Source organism: Symsagittifera roscoffensis, chromosome 9 (assembly GCF_963678635.1).
Source record: "Symsagittifera roscoffensis chromosome 9, txSymRosc1.1, whole genome shotgun sequence".
Lineage (NCBI taxonomy): Eukaryota > Metazoa > Xenacoelomorpha > Acoela > Convolutidae > Symsagittifera > Symsagittifera roscoffensis.
This window is the reverse complement of record NC_087070.1, coordinates 12,587,741-12,608,519: the sequence shown is the minus strand read 5'-3', so window position 1 is coordinate 12,608,519 and position 20,779 is coordinate 12,587,741. Positions and strand designations below refer to the sequence as shown.

General features: G+C 35.9%; 2 protein-coding genes across 4 annotated transcripts in view; one reads left to right on the top strand and one right to left on the bottom strand.

Moving 5' to 3' along the window:
- LOC134854607 (probable E3 ubiquitin-protein ligase MGRN1) overlaps positions 1-20,779 on the top strand; it is a 283,436-nt gene that overhangs the window by 93,152 nt on the left and 169,505 nt on the right. The window lies entirely within an intron of this gene.
- Positions 609-20,354, bottom strand: LOC134854341 (oxygen-dependent choline dehydrogenase-like). Its single transcript, XM_063870561.1, has 9 exons — positions 20,163-20,354; positions 19,489-19,603; positions 18,848-19,030; positions 6,924-7,160; positions 6,244-6,427; positions 5,078-5,253; positions 4,255-4,616; positions 3,643-3,912; positions 609-1,455 (listed from the first exon to the last, which is right to left on the bottom strand). Exons 2-9 carry the CDS (start codon positions 19,601-19,603, stop codon positions 1,126-1,128), a joined length of 1,857 nt encoding a protein of 618 aa, XP_063726631.1. The 5' UTR covers positions 20,163-20,354; the 3' UTR covers positions 609-1,125.

Below are 20,779 nucleotides of genomic sequence, written 5' to 3'. Positions count from 1 at the left end.
AAATGTTCAAAAAAGCATCTTCAGTAAATGGTCCTCGTCAATTGTTGCCAGAAGAACATGCTAGCCGGAATATCTGAAGTTTGAAATCCTACAAAAGAGAATATCGACGTGATGTGCAGTTCTGTCGGAATTTTAAAAAAATTGGAAATAAAAACTGGCGGGGAAGTTATTTCGAGGGAGTTAGTGTGACATTAAGAATTAATGTCCGGACTTTGAACTTCGACAATCTGAGGGCGTATAGCTGAACTCTTTTGACTTTGACATTATGCTGTAATATTAGTCAAATTGTTCAATGATAGTTGATAAAATAGTTTGACACAAAAATCATATCACCATTATCGAGGCCAGTTGGTTGGTTTTGCAGTAAAATATGTTAATATTATTATGTTTTGAAATCTTAACAGCATCGGGAAACAGCATGAGCCTAACATGCATGCGAAGAATTTAATGTGATAGTATATATAAATGGTAGTCTAAAGTAGTATCCGATAACCCTTTGGTAGGATGTCAGGTTACTGCCAGTAAACGCATCATATGTGGCCTCTCATTCCAATATTATCGCTCAAATTTTTTCATTGAACTTAGGTTTTAATTATGAAAAAAGAGTCTGATGTTTTAATATTAATTACGTTGGATTATGAATCTCTATCAAATTGAAAAAATTTCAATTTATTTTTATGGAAAGAAAAGCCGTATGTTGCTTTTATCGCTCAACTTTTGAAAACAAAAGCGCTGTTGGATTACCCTCGTCTTTTTTTACGGTTGCATTCATTTCGCTGTTTTTTTCCATACATTTTATGTATAAGCAATTTTTAGGTTCAATTTTCTGTTTGAAGCATCGGAGGTGCGTTACATGCTAGTTTGATCTTATTTATTAGGATACGAAGTGCTTAAGTCATGCTTTCGTACTTTAAATAAGCGTGTGGGGGATAAAATGAAGAAAAAAAAGATAAATACTTAACCTGATGTACGAGCAGTCTTGTTTTTCATTCGATTGTCATCTGGTTATTTTTTGTTGATTGTCTTATAATTTAATTTTCTATGTGGAGGGAATAATCCATAAACTTTGAAAATGGCGGACACTTTTTTATAACAATCAAAGTTTTTTAAACAGCATATAAACGACTAAAATTTCTCGGCACGTTCCATTCGTTTCGAGTTTTGAATTTCGATCTTGTCGCATATCTTCTCGGCGAGCATGGTGCAGACGGACACTAGAGGGCCACTGGGTGCATCTGGGATGAGGGAGCTGTCAATCACTCTCAAGTGGCCCACTCCCCACACTCTGCCCTGGCTGTCAGTCACTGCCAGGGGGTCCGAGTAGCTCCCCATTCTACACGTCCCACTGTAGTACCCATGCGATGACGTCATCTCTCTTACGTAATCCTCCAACTCCTTGTCTGATTGGACATTGTTGTCAGGCAGAATCACAGTCGCTACATCGTTCGACAGAACCTAAACATCAAATTAAGCTTTGAAGCTTTTTAACTATGAGGGAGCAAAAAACAATCGATCTAATCTGCTCTTGATAAGTTATCTCTGATGCACCCTTAGCCGAAAACATAAGGACATACTTTGATTGTTTTTTGGATTAGGAATGGTTTCCTCAATCTGAATCACTGCTCATTGATAATGAGTTTCGAGCTATCTACTTCATCATGGTTGAAAGGCGGAAATACTAGCAACGTCAACAATGCCCCCATATATGTATGAATGTTTGATGAATGATTGTTGTTAGGATTCAGTGTTCGTAGCGAATCATAGGTCGTCATGGTTTTTTTCAGAAAAAAAGTCTTAGAATATGATCACGCTCAAATTTGATTTTTCGCGGTTTGACTTTTGGTTTTATTTTAATTTCTCAGCGGAAGAAAAAATTTACCTATCAATCCAGTGTTCTCAAATTGGATTTATCTCATCAAAAATTTTGCTTTGAAATTCGAAAAGCTGGTCAAAACTTTTCTTCATTGAATTTTTCAACTGTCTTTTTGCTGTAATTGATATTTTAGCTCTTTTAATTGAACTATTCGCACAAAAACCGCTTGAGTTATAAGAATCGTTCACTTTTTTCCAAACTAAGTAGCAAATTTTTTTGTTCGACTATTGAAAATGGGGGAAAACTCTGTATTCGGGTGTGTTTTGGTTTTTTCTTTGTTTTTGTTTTCCAGTCAAATTCAGGTACCACTAATAATCATCGGTTATATCTCACAATAAAGCCCTTTCAGTTGTTATTCGAACGCCATAAAGATTTATTGTGGGAATCAAAAACTTTCAAATTTTCTTTTCAAAATTCAAAAAATTCTGCATACTGGCTTGGTTTTTAAAACTGAAAGTGTCTTTACGAAATTCAGTTGGTCTTAGATCGTTTTCTGAGATGGTGAAGATAATTGAGTTTCAAAAAGTTATGCTGAATTTTTAATGATTTTATTTTGATGATTGTAGAATTTCATTTTTCTGAAAAAAGCATCAATTGGATCCTTGTCTAAACAATTTGTTCCGACCATTGAAAATGGAGAGAAACTTTTTAGTCGCGTTTTTTTGTTTTTTCCATGCAAAATCAAGTACCACAAATAATCATCAGAATGGCCCGCGTGATTTGTCATATGAAAATTTGTTCAGTCGTGATTCGAACGACCCTAATTTTTTTCAAAGTGTCGAGAAAAATTGGTTTGAATTTTTTTAGATTTAGTCTAATTTCGAGCGAGTGACTCGATCAAGAAACGCTCGTAATATGGAAATTGACTGTTTTTTTTAGTATTTTTGGATGAAAAACTTTAATTTATTATAAAAAAAACTAGTTTTGGAAGTTTCATTTAGCGCTTGTTCGGCAAAAAAAAATGATTTTTCAAAAAATTTCGAAATAGTGTGCAAAAAGTCATGAAATACTTTTTCTTCGTTTTTTGGATTCAAGTGTTGTCGATGATGCCTAATTTACTTATTTTCTACGCGATCGTATAGTTCTCGCATCCCACCATCCGCTAAAAACGACACTACTTTGAAGGAAAGTAAAAACAAAATTTTTTACAATACTTATGAATAGGGTCGGAGTATTCTGTGCTACTTGCACATCAACCGGCTATCCTTGTTTATATTGTGATTTTATCTGAATTAACAAGTTTTAAAAATGGATTTTGCATAAATGTTTTTCGTAAATGATATGATATCATCACAATTCCATCGACTGTGGGTTGTTTGACAAATCTTTGAGTTAAAATAATGTTAGAGAACTGTTTTCAAAAGTAGAAAATATTTTGAGATTTCTATCAAATAGTCAATATAAGTTTATAATAATACTATTATTTCTAATACCAAACTTATTATTGAATCGAAAGTGGCGCAAAGTGGTGAAATAATGATATTGACAATATGAAAACAACTGTAAAATCAGATGGGCGTGGCTGTAATCATCCACTGATCCGTGGCAATGTGGTCTGAATAGCAGAAATAGGTCACACCGGTTTCGGTTTGTCTGGACAAAAATAACTGTTTAAAAGCAAGATAACTTCTTAAATTGCGTAATGACGATACCAAACATGACCATGTTGGTGCGCTTGTTGAAAAACCCTAAATGGAGCGAAACAAAAAATCGCTTTAGGGCAAAGTTCCTTTCACTTTCGGAGAGTGCTCGGAACAAAAGGATGATACCTCGTGATGGAACAACTCCCGTGCCACTTTAACACCCTCGATAGCATTGTGCACGTCTCTGTGGTCAGCCAACATAGCCATGTCCACCACCGGAAGCTCGCTTGCATCTTTGCTCTTAAGAATTACAGATCCCCGACTGAAAGTCTGTGTTTGTGAGGCGATGCAAGTGTATCCAGGCATCTCCAGATGGTCTTTCTGGAATCCGTTGGATTGGGGAAAGGGCGCGAACACAGCGTCGACCATCATGAGGTTGATGTTTGGCTTGGACAGCTGAAAAGTAATTTACATCTCCGATTTAAGCAAGTCTTGAGCAGTCGTAGCGAGCTCATAGAGACTCTTGCATGGTTGTTTATTTTAATGCAGCCGATTATGAAAGCAAAATCTAGCATGTTTTAAACATGAGTACGTCTATATTTATAATTAATTTAAACAATAATAAACAATAGGTTACTTAAACTCTAACTTGGGAAAATTGGAGCTTTACTTTAAAAACTCAACAGCAATTAAGCATTTTATAAGACCACTGGATGATTTCCAGTTTCTTATTTTCATGTTAAAATTACACAGAATGCGTAGAAGTTATTAAATGGACAACCGAAAAAAATGAATAACCCCGCTTTTTGTTCTTAGCAAGGCCGCAATGTCTAGTCCCATGGACTTGTGAGGTCCGGAGTGATCCATGAACCAGTCGCGATTGGCAAACTCTTTCTTATTAGTAGGATACATCCCGTAGAAATAATTATTCGACTTCACCGCACATGCCACCGGAACTAAAATTGGAGCTTGCAAGTTCTTTCCGACACCCGCCAAGTTGCGTTTAGGTTCGATTCCGAGAGCCTCCAGTTCTATTTTTGGACCGATGCCAGAGAGGAGCAGAATTTTGGGAGTGAGTAGGCCACTGGCACACAGGATGACTTCTTTGTTGGAAATTACTTGTTTCAATTCCCCCGTCTTCCTGTCTATGTACTCTACCCCTGAAACCAGAAGTCAATTTGAAAAGAGGCGGACAATATCAACAGCCGTATTAGGATTTCGTTTCATTTGAGTCTCCCCCATCGCAACCCCGCCTCTTCTTTTTTCACTTGCAAAAATGACCAATGAACTACAAGGAATGAAGTGTTTCCCTGAACAAATTTTCATAGCGACAAAGCGTTATTTCCTCAGTTGATTTAGGTTTTTCCGTTTGTTTTCATTTTTATCGGGGTCGTTGTGAGTTTTTTCTGTGTTTAAACTTCTTTTCTTAAATCATTGTGGTCGGAACGTTCTGCGAGTATTGCAAAGGAACTGGCTCTACTTGTTTTCAATAAATTTCTGCAAAAAAACTATCGTCGAGAAAATTTGACCCATCATTTATTTCATGTAGGTGGTCTTTAGCCTTTGATCATCAATCTGTTGTTAGATGTTTGAATAAAATTTGAAAAATGTGTTAACCAACCAGAGGCATATGATCCGTTCAAGGTCACTTTTGTGACAGCGGTGTGACACAACACGTGAAGTGTTTCTCTGGCCATGGCTGGGTGCAGGTATGACGTGGATGGACTCCATCGAACTCCTTGGTATGTCTGAGACTCAATGTGGGCAAATCCCTCCATCTTGCCGCTGTTTAAGTCCCTGCAAAAGAAATAGCATAAAAATGGTTTGTTTTGGCGATGATGAATCCGACGAAGCAATCTATGCTAACCGTCTTTGTAAATGTTTGCAAGCACTGTATAACTAACCAAAATCTCCTCGTCAAATGACGAAAAAAGAATTTTTTAAAAGACACTTTTTTAAGTGTAAAAGAACGAAGTGATTTTTAATTATAGAGGTCTTAGTGATTTTTTTGTTTTTTTTTTCGCGAAAAAGTACCAGAATACGGTATTAATTACAGAAGTGCACGCATATCAGTTCATTTATGAATGTCTATAGGCAGGGTCGGATCTTGGATTTTCTCGAGGGATCGGATTTTAAATAAAATCGAAAATTTTGTGGAACTTTTTTTAGGTCGACCAAATTTATTTGAGCTCTCCCAAATTATTATGAAGACCCCATTTCGACCAAATTTTCTTCGCCGCTGGCAAATTTTCGGGAAAATGCTTGACGAAAATGCTTTGGTAGGGCGCTTTTGGAAAATTTTGCGGGTGTAGAATCTCAGAAAGAAATAGGCGCCGCCCTGAACCCCGCCCCCGCCCCCTAAATCTACCCTTGCCTATAAGTGTATATGCACTTTTATTTCAATTCAAGTTATTTTGCTAAAAGGTTGGAGCTCTCCAATTATGAAGACGGAATGGCGCGAACACCAAACGTGCTCAATTTTGAATTTCGTAAGTAGAGTTTAATTTTTAGATTTCCAATTTCTGGTTTGAAACAATTACCCATTGATCTCTTTTTCGAACCTAGGGTTTGTTTTAAGACAAGAGTGCCATTCAAGAAAAATTCTTGAAATTCAAAGAGCTTCAGCCTGATATGTATTTTCTTCAAAAATTGAAAAATGCTCACAAATTTTAAATCAACTTTTTTTCCGTTTCCTTGAATTCTGTTGGCTTTTTTCAATCTTCTGTTGTCTATGTTAGGAAAAAGGCGGAAGTGTCTTAGAATGTCAAACAAGTGCATGCGACTTACTCGGTCACTGGCCATCCCAGTTGTTCAGCTGCTTTGAGTACTGTCTCTACGAAGTGGGTCCTGGGAGCCTTAGTTAACTTCATGGGACCTGCAGTCCCCCTCGTGTCTCTGTTGCACTTGAAAGTGCACCCCTCCACCCGCTTGAAGTAGGGCGCCACATCCTTCCAACTCCATCCCTGCACGCCTATCAAATGGTCAATACACATGAAGGACATTTAAGAAACTTATTTGGTCTTTCAAATTGTTAAGTAAACGCTGGCCTCGGATGTCTGCTTGCATCAACCCATTTATTTCTAATCTCATCCTCTCCCTTTGCAACAGAATTGGTACAATTTTCCGCTGACTTGCCAGGATGGAGGTGCCCACTTGAAGTCTCGACTTTAAAATTTTGAAGCAATGACAGCGCTCGACCGAAAATCGATCATGTTCGCAATATGGGCTGAGGACAAAGTTGAAATTTACACAATCACCTTCTAAACGGTCGAAAAATTCCTAGATCAAGTACGTCGAAAACATGTCGAGAAAAATGAAACTCAAGTGGGGCCACTTCGAACTGAGAATTCATAAGTAGGCGTTCCACCACCTTTTTTTGTCACCCCCCCCCCCCCCCCCCCCCGAAATAATCTTTTGCTTTTGAATCGCTGAAAATTCAGACCAAATAATTAAGAGGATCTACGAACCCAAAGACTCCCATGAGTCATAGTCGGAGGGGTGTCCCCTCATCCAGCACATGGTGTTGATGCTGGCAGAGCCCCCCAATAGTCTGCCCACATAACAGTAGCTACTCTTGTCCTTCAGTCCCCCCTGAGGAATGGTCTCGATGGGCCAGCTGAACCTCTCGTCCCCCCACGTTTTCCCACAGTTCTGGGGCATCAAAATATCCCAAGAGGCGTCAAGGCCGCCGGCTTCTGCAGTAATTATTTTTTAAAATTGTAATTGAAACTTTAGATAGTAGAATTGAAGCTGTACAAACAAATGAATTGTAGTTATATACGTTTTATGCGCAGATATCTATCAGGTATATAGTTTTGAGTAACAACGTTTTTTGCATATTGGCCGAGTTTTTGAGTTGTTAAGCTTTTCTCTAGCATCTTTTGGAAGAGCTTTTTCTCGACTTATTTATCGATTTCCTCATTTGACCCACTGAGTTAGGACTGGGGTGTATAACTCATAGAGTAATTTCGGATAGGGTACACCGTCTGCTCGTCACGCTATCTTATTTTCGGCCGGATAGATTCGTGCAACTTCTTAGTCTAATACCGATCCTAATCTTACTCTTATACTATCTAGTCTCAGGTTGTTTAACTAGTCTCTGCTAGGCTCAATAGATCTAGGGTATACTGGTTTATTGCGGCTGCTGAAGTGCTCGGGAGAGTCCAACTAATTTCTAAGTTAAATTCAAATCTCTCTGGTGCTGAAATTACAAGTAACTTCAGCACTTACAAATAAGTGGGTTGTTAGTTAGATGGATCATGATTGGTTAATATTAAATACTTTACATTGGTAAAACATTTAATTTATCCAATCATAAAATATAGTTTAGATCAGGTTCCACCCATCCGGGTTTTACAGAGTTTTTTAGAACAGTTCTTCTGTAGTTCAAGGATGGATGATGGACGTTGGTATTTGGCGAACATCATTTTTCTTTTGTTTCCTTTTTGTTAAGGAAGTTCCAGGGATCTGGAATTGAGGACACAAGACGTTGTGTTCTTCTTGTGACAACGACTGAGTCTCTGCAACAGCATCAATTCTGGTTTCAGAATGGTTGGCTATGTCAGGTTTTTCTGTTCTTCGGAGAGAACTTCTTTTGTGTTTGATCTAGCTCGGGAATGGCGTGGAGATTGTGCATGGAGGGGATGCCTGGTTACTCGGATCTGTACGTATACTTGAACATCGAGGTGGTCATTGGTCTAGTTCAATGAAGTCCTTTTCTGCGAAGTCAAGTCGTACTCTAAATCCTTTGAGTTGTGATTGTGAGCGGCATATCGATTGTAGTTGGTCATTCTCTCTCGAGTGTAGTGAGGTCGTCTTGTCTTTTGATGTTCGTCCTTGGTGTTGTATTCTGATCTATATATTGCATCATGTGATTTTACATTTTATAAAACTTTTATTAGTTTAATATTTTTTAATAATGATTTTAGTTAGTTGTTTTCACAAAAGCTTTTTGTTTTAGTTCGGTTATTTTGAAGAGTTACTCACCCTTGAGTAGCTCTTATTAAAAATAAAGGTGTGGTCACAAAGCGTGGATGTAGCGCGGTGGGTTAGGCCGGCTATAGAGCATGCTCAGGACGTCCTTTCCTGGTGGGTTAGGCCAGGTGTGGGAGTATGATTTCATGCGGTTTTTATGAGGAGTCCTGTTATGTGACAACATTTTATGTTGGGTTTGTTGTGGTTTTACTTATGTCTTGTTGGTTATGTACTTTTTCCAAAAAGCAAATTTTTTGTGGTATGGGTTTGTCTTTCGACTTTTTTGTGTTTTATTATCTCTTTCTAAGACTTTGTAATAGTCTTCAAAAGAATAAATTATCCAGTTTTAAACTGGGTTAATCCGGTTTGGGTACCGTTGGTTTCCTTTTCTAAGTCATGCTGTTATTTTATGATTTGTGGTATTTAGTAAGCTGCGTTGGTTAGTTTTGTTTAGTATATGATTCCTTTCCAACCGGGTTAAAGGAAAGTTTGAAACTTGTTATTATATGTTAGAGTTGTTGAGTGTGAAAACTTGAAACTGAAACTCATTATTTTAAACAATTCTTCGTGGGCGAGCTGTATGAGTGTGGATAGAATTTCTGTGCGAATGAATGAAAATATCAAAAGGTTAGTACTGCAATTGCATTTTATTAATTTACTGCATAGAATTTGGAAATTTACTGCTAGTAATGGGGGAATTTTAAGATACAAATTTTCATCATATGTAGATTTATTGCTTTGGGGGAAAATTTTATAAATTAATTTACTGCATTGGTATTATATTTATTTAATTGTTGGTGCAAAAGTTAAAAGGGTCTTAAACAGTTTTGAAGAAGTTTGCTATTTTTTATTTTTCTTTTGTGAATTTTTCAGATGATCGAAGATGAAGGCTAAAAATCTAAAGAAAACATGAATAAAGAATGGTGAGTTTTTTAATATTTTAATTAGTTAGTAATATTCATTTAATTCATACTTACCTGTTAGTCGTCGGGGAAAAAACCGTGGGGGAAGATATCGTGAATTAGTTCTGAAGTTGTTAGTAGTTTAGCTAAGATGCGGATGATATTTTTAGTTTGAAGCAGTGGCCAAAGCAATTGAAGTGCCTTAATAGTGGTTAGTTCTTCAGTGCCTACTGCAAACTCATAAGGTGTGTTTTGGATTAAGTTATATAATTTGTGGTTAAATTTAGTGTTGTGGATGAATTCTAAAATGGGGATTTCTATAGGCTGTACAAACTCGTGCGGGATAAGGAAGGGTCGGGATTCTTCGGCGTTGAAGGTCTTGGTGATGGGGCAGAAAATGTACATTTGGGTTATGGGGTCATAGTTACGAAGAATACCATGAAGGTTAGTATCTTTAATACAATATGTGAAATTTAGGAAATACGGTGAAGTGTATTTTGAATTGATGAATTGAAAGCGATGGTGTGGTTGTCTAGATGGTGTGTGGAGGTCAAAGTGATTTTGGATGAAACGATAGTAACTGTATGTATGTGTTTGTTTAGTTCGCAACATAATATCGTGTGAGCAGTGTAAATCTCTTTCGTGTGGTGCAAGGAAATGAAAGGTTAGTGAAAAGATTTGGAAGCGTTCTTTAAAACTTTCGTACGCTTGTGTGCTTGTTAGTGCTTCTGAAATAATGTGATCAAACTTTCGGTCGAAGATGTTTAGTGTAAATACATATGGTGTCTTGATGAAAAATTTCTCGGTGATTTGTGGGTTAGCGAAGCGATCGTCGTCTAAGAATTGATCTTGGTTAGCTCTGATGATGTTGTGATCGTAGTATTCTAGTGTATATTCATTAGCTCTAGGTGCAGTGTGTATTTTTAGTGATTTTTTATATCCTACGTAAGTAAATTGTCTAGCGGTGAGTGGTGTAGTTAGTCGATATAGCATGTCTTTGTTTCGGTCTATATCGATGGATGTGTTGGTTAAAGGTAAGCAAAGAGGGTTAGTGAAATGATAGTATGAGGTCCAAGAGAGAGTGGGCATTAAAACGTATTCGTCTACAAAGTTGCGTGTTTCGTTAGCGTCATGAGGGGTGTTTAAGGTGTATTGTGGAAATGAGGGTAAAGTGATAGCTAAAAATTCTCTAGTGTTAGTATGCTGGGGGTGGTTGATGTATTCACGGGCTGTTCCTGGTTTTGCTGGGAAAGGATGGTTGGGGAACTTTCTTTTAAAAGTGCGGTAAGCTCTATTAGTGTTGAGTGAGGATTCAGTTGATGTGGATGATGGTGCTAATGATTCAGTATAATTTGAAGAGGGTGTAGGGGGATTGGATGAATTTGTAGTGGAGGAGATTTGGTTTATGGTCGGGGTGTTAAGGTGGTAGGGTTGTTGTTGGAGGGTAATAAAATTGTCTAGCTCTGGGGAGATTCGGGGGGTGTCTGGAGATGATTGGTCAGAATGGTATGAGGAGTAGGTTGGGGTAACTTGGGAAGCATAAGAGGGTGTCGGAGTGATTGGGTCAGGGTTATTGGACAATATGGGTTGAAAAGGAGGTTGAGAAAACTGAGAAGGGTTATGAAAATTATTGGATGGAGATGGTTCTGAGTCGGCAAATTCGTCGGGGGTTTCAATATTCGGGTTATTTAGCTGTGAAATGGAGTATAAAACTGAAATTTGTGAGTTAGTGTCGGAATTCATGCCTGATGTTACATTGCTAGATGGAAAATCGGGTGGCGGAAAAGCAAAAAGTGGTATTATTGGGATTGAAGAGGTAAGGTTGGTTGGATGGGAATTTGATCGATGGAGTGATCCAAGTTGGCGGCTCATCGTGGGCTAAAAAAATTATTATTTTGAGATTGAAAAGCGGTGGTATGTGGTTGTTCAATAATTTGTTCGTAAGTATTATCATCTTGTGATTGATGTGTCATTATATGTTGGACGGGACTTTGTGATGTGGTGAGTCTAAAGTTTGGATTATGTGTGATTGCTAAATTTCTAAAATTTCGTGGGACTAGGGATAGTGGATGGTTATTTGGTAGGGGTGGTAATTGTGGTGCCGTTGGCTGTGGGTCGACATTGTTATGTTCTTCGTCGTATGTATTTTGTCGTGTTGTTATTTTTGTGTTATATTCTTTTATTTGTGCGTCTAAAAGAATTTTGTTTATAGATGTGGAAAAAATTCCAAAAAATCCTGCAAAAAGTATGCGTGCTACGCTTGCTTGTCTGTTTACTTGTGTGTGTATAGCACATGTATTGTAGATTCCTTTTAAGAGTGAGAAAAGAAATCCAATAAAGTTAAACATTGCGTATAAAATAGTCAATTTTTCTAAGATGTAGTAGGGCCATCCTAGAAAATCTAGGATCTCATTTTTGAGTGTAACAAAGCTAAAAATGTTAATTGGTGATATATCTTGGGGACGGTATTTTTCGCCGTTTAGATATATATAATCTTTAATGTCTTTAAAATATCCGCTATAGTCTTGCGTGTAGATATCGGCAAATCCTGCAGTTTCTGCAAGTTTGCGTAAATTTTGGTCTATTGATTGTCTTTGTATAGTGTCCATTTGTGTTAATAATTCTTGGAATTGTTGTGTTCTAATGTGATGTTGAATATCTGATTTTGAATAGATTCCTATTGATTGTAAGTCTATATTTGGGTTTCGAGCAATAGCGCGAATGCTTTCTGGTGAAAATTTTTTGAGTGATTGCATTAATGTGGGATATGGAGTGAGAAGATAATATTTGTTTTCATCAGGGTTTAGTTGTACTACATTGTGGCTATTTTCTGATCCACATGGGACTGCGGTATCCCAGAAATAGGTTCTTCGTGAAAGTGTATCCACGAAATGTACTTTATTCTTATAAAAGATAGGGATCCTTTTATAACATCGTTTATCTTCAAAAACGTATAGTGGTGATACTTTTTTAGTACAAGTATAAAACCATAAAATGTTTCCTTCGTAGTCTAAAAAATTTGATCTATTTCCTGATAATAAGTATCCTGCGTAGGGTATTTTTAATACTGCTAGTGCAAGTGATTGTAGTATTTGTGTTCGTTCTAATTCGCATAGTTGATGTAGTGTTTCTAATTCGGAGAGTGACATTTCTTGAAAAATGCGGCTAATTGTATAGTCTAGTTTCATATCCAAATGAATATCATAGTGGATATTACCAAAATATGTAGTATTCATTAGTGATAATTCTTGTAAGCGTGTGCTTCTGGTGTCAGAAGGTTTTAGATGTCCACCAGGTTGTCCGTTGCTTTTTTGAAAATTAACTGGTATATAGGATGTTCCTTCGTTTAGAGGATGACCTGTGGCGTATGGGTCGATTTTTACTTTACCAGTGGTCATGTCGAATCCTTTTTCATATTCAACTAATATTTCAGAGTATTGTGTTCTGTGAAGTGGATTCCTGTATTTACATGCAAGTTCTGTTTCTTGATATATTTGAAAACGTGTCAATTTATTTTCTATATTGTCTATGTTTCTAAAATCGGAACTTAGTTTGCGTGATGGATGGACTTGTTCATATGGAATTGATTGTATGAAATATTTTTCGTGAAATTTTATCATACGAGCGTGTATTTTTGCTACTTGAAATGTTGTACATGTGTCTTCGGGGAACCAAACAATTGTTGCTTGTGTTCTTGTTGTAGGGTCGCAATATCCTTGATCATTTTTACAAGGTAGTCGGATTCCTTGATAGATCATTGTATTATCAGATAAATCTCGTGTGAGTTGTATTTTTTCGAGTTGTATTTTCCAATCGAAAAACATTATTTCTTGGTATCCTTTATTTTTCGTGTCTGCTTTGCAGTTTGATGGGTTATTTATACCAATGTGTGGTATCCAATGTTTATCGTGTAGGTCATAGGTTAATCGTCCGTGTGCGCCGTTATACGGGTATTTTTCGTCTAGTTTTATATGTCCTTGGTGTCTTTCAAGTTGTGATTGATGTACAGAGTCTGAAAAAACTTGAAAATTAACTAATTTTCTTTGGGAGTTTTTATTTTGTGTGATGTTTAGTCTAAGTAATTCATTTTTACAATCGTCGGGATTGAGATGTAAAAGACGTTCTATATTACTTTGGTAGAATGATTCATGGTCAAGTCGGTTTTTGTTTCCGTTCGAGACTTGTGAACAATGTACTTTCTTTTCGGAAAATGTTGCTGTGAATTTATAACCTGTAACTGTTGTAGCTCGGGCTTTTGAATAGAGTGTTGCTATTATATCTGTGGTTTCTATAGCTTGTGGTTCTGTTTCACATTGTGATACCTGATTGATTGCATATTTATGTAGTGTTTTTTGTTCATTTTCTTCGCAATCGTAATGTGTTACTAATAAATCTTGTGGTCCTGTACGAGGGGAAGGGTTTATGTTTTGATTTGAGGTTATTAGAAAAAGGGTTTGGAGAAAAATTAATAATTTTAGAATATACATGTGTATGATAATCCTGAGTATGGATTATAAAATGTAATGTAACCAATTGTGTTTTTGGTGTATCTGTCGTACTTGTATATTACTTCAGTAGTAATAAACGGTGGTGGTAGTGATTGAGCTGTTATGTTAGGTGGATTTAATGGGTAGGGATGTTGGGTAATATTATTTAACTTAACTGTGATTTCAAACTTTAATTGTAAACTGTTTTGTTGGAGTATTTGAATATTGTGATCACGGATATCGTTGTGAATATCTTGGCGATATTGTAATCTATTAAGTGCCCAGTTATGAAGGCGGTTACTTTCTTGATGTTGTCCAAATAATGGTGGAGGTGCTGTGAATGTATTCCAATCTAATCTTAAAGGAATATTTATAGATGATTGTTCTCGATATCTGGCGTCGAGATTATTTGGAAAATTTAAGTTAAAGGGTAGTGGTGAAAATTGACTTATTGATGGTGTTGATGGTAGTGATAATGTTTCTGGTAGTGATGAGGATGTTGTTGTATCCGTAGAAATATCTATGGGGTCATTGACTAAATTTGGTTCACCTTGTGTGAATGAATTTGTAGTCCAATATGGTAGTCGTGATGTTAGGTTTGGGGGGTTAAAGGGATTTTCACGTATCTGTTCAGATGTTGGTGTTGAACCTAAGTAGTCTGAAGGTAGACTGGAAGTGCTTCGTTGTGAAAAAAGTGTAGGAGTTTCTGGTGTGATACCAGTGGTGTTTTCTGGAGTGGTTTGTGTTGGGGATTGAGGTATATCAAAATGAACTCGGGGAGTTTGAAAATTTCTATTTCGTCGAGGATGTATAATTTGTCTATTTATTTCTGCTGTGTTTTGGTTTTGACTAAGGTTTCGTATTCTACTTAGTTCTTGTGGTAGTGTTGGGTAAAGATTATATGTTGGTTCACTTAGGGATGCTTGTCGTTGAACTGGTTCTAGTGGTTCAGATAAACGAGCGTGCCGTTCTTCAAAAGTGTATGGATTGTCTTGAAAAGAAATTCGTGTAGATGTTTGAGGGTTTTGAGTAGTTGAAGGTGGTGTTGGATTATCTTGGGATGATGTCGGTGAAGACTGATTCTGTGACTGTTGGGTAGCAATTTTTGATGGATTTTTAAATTGTTACTTTAGTGGGAAGGTTTATGTTTATTATAATATTCTTCTAAAAAAAGAATTAGAAAAATTGTTGCTAGGGCAAATGTGATGATTGCTTTCTTTATACATTTACATATTGTCAAAATGAGGGATAATAGAAATGTTATGAAAATTACAAACAATAAAAAAATATCAGTTCTACTGAAAATTGTTCGTATCATTTAGACAAGTTGTTAAAATCGTACCTGTGGATATATTCAAGGGTTTTGGAAAGTTGGAGGAATAGTTCAATTATTGTGTAGAAAATTAAAAAAATGTTACAAAAAATTATTATGATTATTAGAAAAGATTCAATGATATCAAAAAGAAATATTATAAAGGCTTGAAGTATTGAAAAAAAATGTTTAAAATTGATAAATATTTGAGCGACTGTTTGAGAGAAAAGCATTTAAGAAATGATCTCTTGGTCGAATGTTTTTTTGCTGTTTGAGGCAATTTTCTAGTGTGGTCGAATTATTTATTAGTTTTTTGACAAGTGGGTTGAGTTTCGTAAAAAATTGTTGGGGGCAATTTTCATGGTGACTGGGAGGTCGTCTTTTTCTTTATTTTTGTTTGTCAAATGATCCGGGGTATGGTGAGATTTTTATACCTTAGGCTAATTAAAATCTTCACTTTGTGACTTTAGGCTAAGTTATCAAATTTGTTTTGGGGGTATTCGTGGTCTGAGTTGGGGAAATATTGTTGATCTTTGGGTTATTAGATAAGGGAGGGGTACGGTATTATGGTGATATTTATTTTAGCTGTCAAGTTGGAGTGGTTTGCTTATTTTTGACCTGGAGGTTGTAAAGTTATAGTTAGAGATGTGCCTGGAGTTCTAGATTATTCGTCTAATTGATCTTAGTTTGAGTTAGAGAAAGTGGCGGATTGGATGAATCCTATTGGTCTATTTTGAACTAGAATTATTGCGTACTTTGTGAGCATGTTATTTTGAAAAATGGAAATGAAAAATGTTACGGAGGTTTCAAGATTGTGAAGTATAGAATGTTAAAATTACTTTTTAAATTCTACTTTCTTTAATATTTTAGATTGGGGGATGAACATTTTGTAGTTTTTACGTGGTTGATTTCGGAGTCTTGTTGTCTTTCTATGTTCTGATTTGTCTATTTCTTCTTGGGGTATTATTTGTTCTGTCATTTTTCTATTTTTTCTTTGTTTTGGAGATTCTTTATGATTTTGTGTATTGTTTTTGGTGGCGGTTGGTTTTGTGTTTTGAGTTTCGGTGGGGTTATCATTTTGTTCTGTGTTTTTTAGATGTGGTTCATTTTGAATGATTTTTAATCCTGTGAAAGAATATAATTGAGTTAATTCGCGGAGTGCGTATTCTTTTGGGTAATAAGGTAATAGGTTGTTTCGATGTTGAACGATTTCTTTTTTGTTTGAGTCGATAATTTTATATGTGACATCTGTGGGTTTTGCAATTATTTGATAGGGTCCTTTTCGGAGGGGTTGTAATTTTTTAGAAATTCCTTTGTGAGTATTAAAATTAGGTATTAAAACAAATGTTCCAATTTTTAAATCGGAAGCTGGTGTAAAACGTGAATTGATTTGTTCATTAATATTTTGTCTTTGTAATAACTTTTGTTATTTTTTGATAAATTTCATTGTGTTTTTTATCTCTATTTAAAATCCATTCGGTGTGTGTACCGGAGGCTAATTTAAGAATTTGTGGGTGATGAAAATGATCTTCATCGTGTGTATGTAAAGGTAGGTTATAACAAATTGAGTCTTTATTTGGTTGACAATAACCTTGTGCGTTTTTATGTGAATTTGCTGTAAACATTATTGGTTTGCGTGGCTTTTGGTTAAAAACCATTTCGTATGGTGACATTCCTAAAGTTGTCGTAATTTGTGAATTATATGCTAAGGGAAATAATTTTACATCTGCTGACCATTCGGTATATTTTGTATCATTTCCGTTGATGATACATCTGAGATATTCTTGTAATGAACGGTTCATACCTTCGACTAAGCCGTTTGTCCAAGGTGCATGAGATGTACGTGGTTTGTGTTTAATGTTGTATAAATGACATAGTGTTATTATTTCATTATTTATGAATTCTGTACCATTGTCTGTAACTAAAATTTCTGGTAGTCCAAATTTTGCTATCCAGTGTTCATAGAGTGTTGTGTATGCGTAATAAGCGTTACAATGTGGTACTGGATTAAGTGCTACATAATGTGTAAATGCGTCAACAATTACCATAATGTAGGAGTTTCCTTCTGATGAGGGTGAAATTGGTCCTTTAGTATCAAATGAGATACGGTGATTAAAGTATAAACTTTGTCCTTTAAAATCTTGTATTTGTGCTACTTGTTTTTGATTTGGGTAAGGTTTATTTAGCTGACATACTATACAATCATTGCATAGTACTTTTATCCAAATTGGTGCATTTGGGAAGTAAAAATTTTGTATAAAATTTGAATATGTTTTTTCTGATCCAGAGTGTCCTTTAATATTTTGTGTATGTGAAATATTAAAAGCTATAAGAATCATACTTATAGGGAGACAGGGAACTGTGGATTCGTTTAAATTGTATTCTAAAAGGTCTGTAGTTTCATTGATTGTTGTGTTGTTAAATTTGCGAAAGTATCGGAGGAGTGTTTTGTTTCCTAGAATGGTTGAATCTGCTTTGATAGGTTTAGTTTTATATTTGTGCCATGATTTTAGTTGTCGAATTATCGGGTCAAGGTTTTGATATTGTTTCAGTGTTGAAATTGTAATCGTATCTGTTGGGGGGAGAAAAATGTTTTCAACTTCGAATTTAGATAAGGGTATTGTATCAAGTGGGTCGTGAAGGTCAAAAACTTGATTTATTGTGTATTTTGAATCATTTGTTTGTGGTCCTGATAAATTTATTTTATCAGTTAAATCTTCTTTTTCAATTAGTGGAAAATGGTCTTTTTTAGGTAGGTGTTGTTTTGTTCGTTTTTGTTGGGTGTTATTTTTTATCCATTGAGAATATGGAATTGGTTTAAAAGTTGATGTTCCAAGTAGGTCAACTTCATAATGATTATTTTGACAATCTAGATAAAGTGGGAAATGTTGTAAATTATTTATTTGTGATTGTTCAATATCAGTTTTAACTGCATATTTGCATTCTAATCGAGGTGATGTTTCGTTTTCTGCAAGGTAGAATTTTATGTTTTTGGGTATTTCAACTGTTGTTTTTCGTGTAAGTAATTCAGGTGGTGTATTTCGACTTAAGGTGTCTGGTAATGCAAGATTTTTTCCTGCAGTCCAAACTATATGTAAGTTTGGAAACTTCATTAGAATTAGTTGAAATCTGTAAACTCGGTGGTTTGGGTTAGATTTCTGTGTAAAAAGAAAGATGATTGGTTTGTGGTCTGTGAATAAAACTGTGGGATGTTTTGATCCAAGTATCAGAAATTCATATTCTGTAAGTGTATATATTATGGCTGTACATTCTCTCATTAGAGTTGAGAGTCGTAGCTCTGCTTGAGTGAATAATCGAGAATTTGCTGATATTAGGTTCATTTTATTTGTACCATTATGTGATTGTAATAATGCTGCGCCGATGCCAAAGTTCGAAGCATCGCACATTGCATAAAATGGTTGATCAGGGTCTGGAATTGTGTTTGAAATTTGTTCAGTTAAAAGTTTCTTTATTTCTTCGAATCGTGTTTGATGTTCTGTATTCCATTCAAAATTATTTTGTTGTCTAAGGATGTTGTAAAATGGTCGTAGATATAATTGCATTTTATAAACATATTTACTTAAAAAGTTTAACATTCCAAGGAACTCTTGGATTTTCTTTTTATTTGTTGGTGGTTGAAGTTTTTGAATAGCGTCAATGCGTGATTTCAGTGGAGTGATTGTTTTTCTTTCTATGTTATGTCCTAAGAATTTAACTCTTGTCAAAAAGAAATGTGATTGTCTGCCCCAATAGTCTGCCCACATAACAGTAGCTACTCTTGTCCTTCAGTCCCCCCTGAGGAATGGTCTCGATGGGCCAGCTGAACCTCTCGTCCCCCCACGTTTTCCCACAGTTCTGGGGCATCAAAATATCCCAAGAGGCGTCAAGGCCGCCGGCTTCTGCAGTAATTATTTTTTAAAATTGTAATTGAAACTTTAGATAGTAGAATTGAAGCTGTACAAACAAATGAATTGTAGTTATATACGTTTTATGCGCAGATATCTATCAGGTATATAGTTTTGAGTAACAACGTTTTTTGCATATTGGCCGAGTTTTTGAGTTGTTAAGCTTTTCTCTAGCATCTTTTGGAAGAGCTTTTTCTCGACTTATTTATCGATTTCCTCATTTGACCCACCAATTGATTACTGGCATCGTTGCAATTATTTAGAAACTGAAAGATACTAATTGACATTGTCATAAAATTTTGCCTGAAAACTGTGAATAATTTGCATTGTTTAAGCAAGTTCAGTCGTTGCTTTGAGCTAGATTGATGAGAATACTTAAGTCTTACAAAGAATGCAAAGTCTTAGAAAGATTGCAAAAAGTAACAAATGGGGTGAAAGTTAGATGAAAGAACCTATCAGTAGCGTCTTGCTCGTTCTGCTTAATCTGTTCGCAACCACACAGCCAGATGCGCCAGCACCAACTATTACGTAATCGTAACTCTCATCTGCAACATCCACAAGAGGCATCTAAACATGTGTCAACTGTCAACAATTGCATCTATTTCCAAAATTTGACCATTATTTTAAAACAAAAATATTAACACGTGATACTGAAATTTATTTAGACGTTGAAGCGTCAGCGATTAACTCTAAGATAAGTTGAATTACTTGTTATGAAAAACAATTCATTCGGCCGTTTAGTGAGTGATTCTGAAAGAATAGAAGACTTCTACGAGGGAGGGGCGATAGACCAAGTTAGGATACATATAGTTTGGTTTAAAATTTCTTAGCGCTGAATGGTAAGTGCTCGGTTGTGGCTGGCTGAAAATCCATTTTAGGACCAATGAACATCCTCTTCCCCAAATTGCTCGGGGGGGGGGGGGGGGGGGCGGGCGAGGATGTTACCTTGGTCCGAAAGTTTTGATCTAAAGTATCGTCTTCCGATTCTCTTTGTTTGTTAGGGGAACGAACTTGTTTGAACACGGGGATACGGAGGGCGTCACCATCAGCCCCTCATTCCACCGCAACTTACTCAGCTCCTCTTAATCTTTGAAAGTGAATTTCAACCAAGATAAAATCAACTTACTTTTAATGAGAACAGAAGTTCCAAAGATTTAAAGCTCTTGTTCTTCAATCAAAAGCGCTTGTTGTTCAATCAAAGCGAACTTTCTGATGGTTGCGATTAATTTACTTTATTTATCTGTTTAATATTTTTGATTATAGTTATGATACTTCTGTTTTGGCCGTCGTATTTGACGGACCAAAAACTACGTACGCTCGAGTACTATGATCGAGTTAGTTTTTCATATTGTTATAACATCAAAGAAAAATTGAAGGGCCGCGAATAATAATTTGTCTTTTTCCAATCAAGCGCTGCTGAGCTGCAATTCGCCGTTTAAAAACTTAATCAGGTAATTGATTATAACACAGAAAAATAAATATGAAAAATGACTGAAAAATTTCATGCTTATCCTTCTTTCAGAGTACACCTCACAGGTCTCAGTTTTCAAGTATTCAATACAGAAGTTATCAATCATTGAAAAGTTCTAATACAAATGTGGCATCATAGATGACCACTTTAAGCTGAAATTATAACGACTTCGAGAAAAACTTCCACGATATTCAAAAATTTCACCAAGAGATTTTTTTGCTAATTTAAAACTTATGGTGGTGCCCTTGAACTCCGATGTGATTATACAAGCC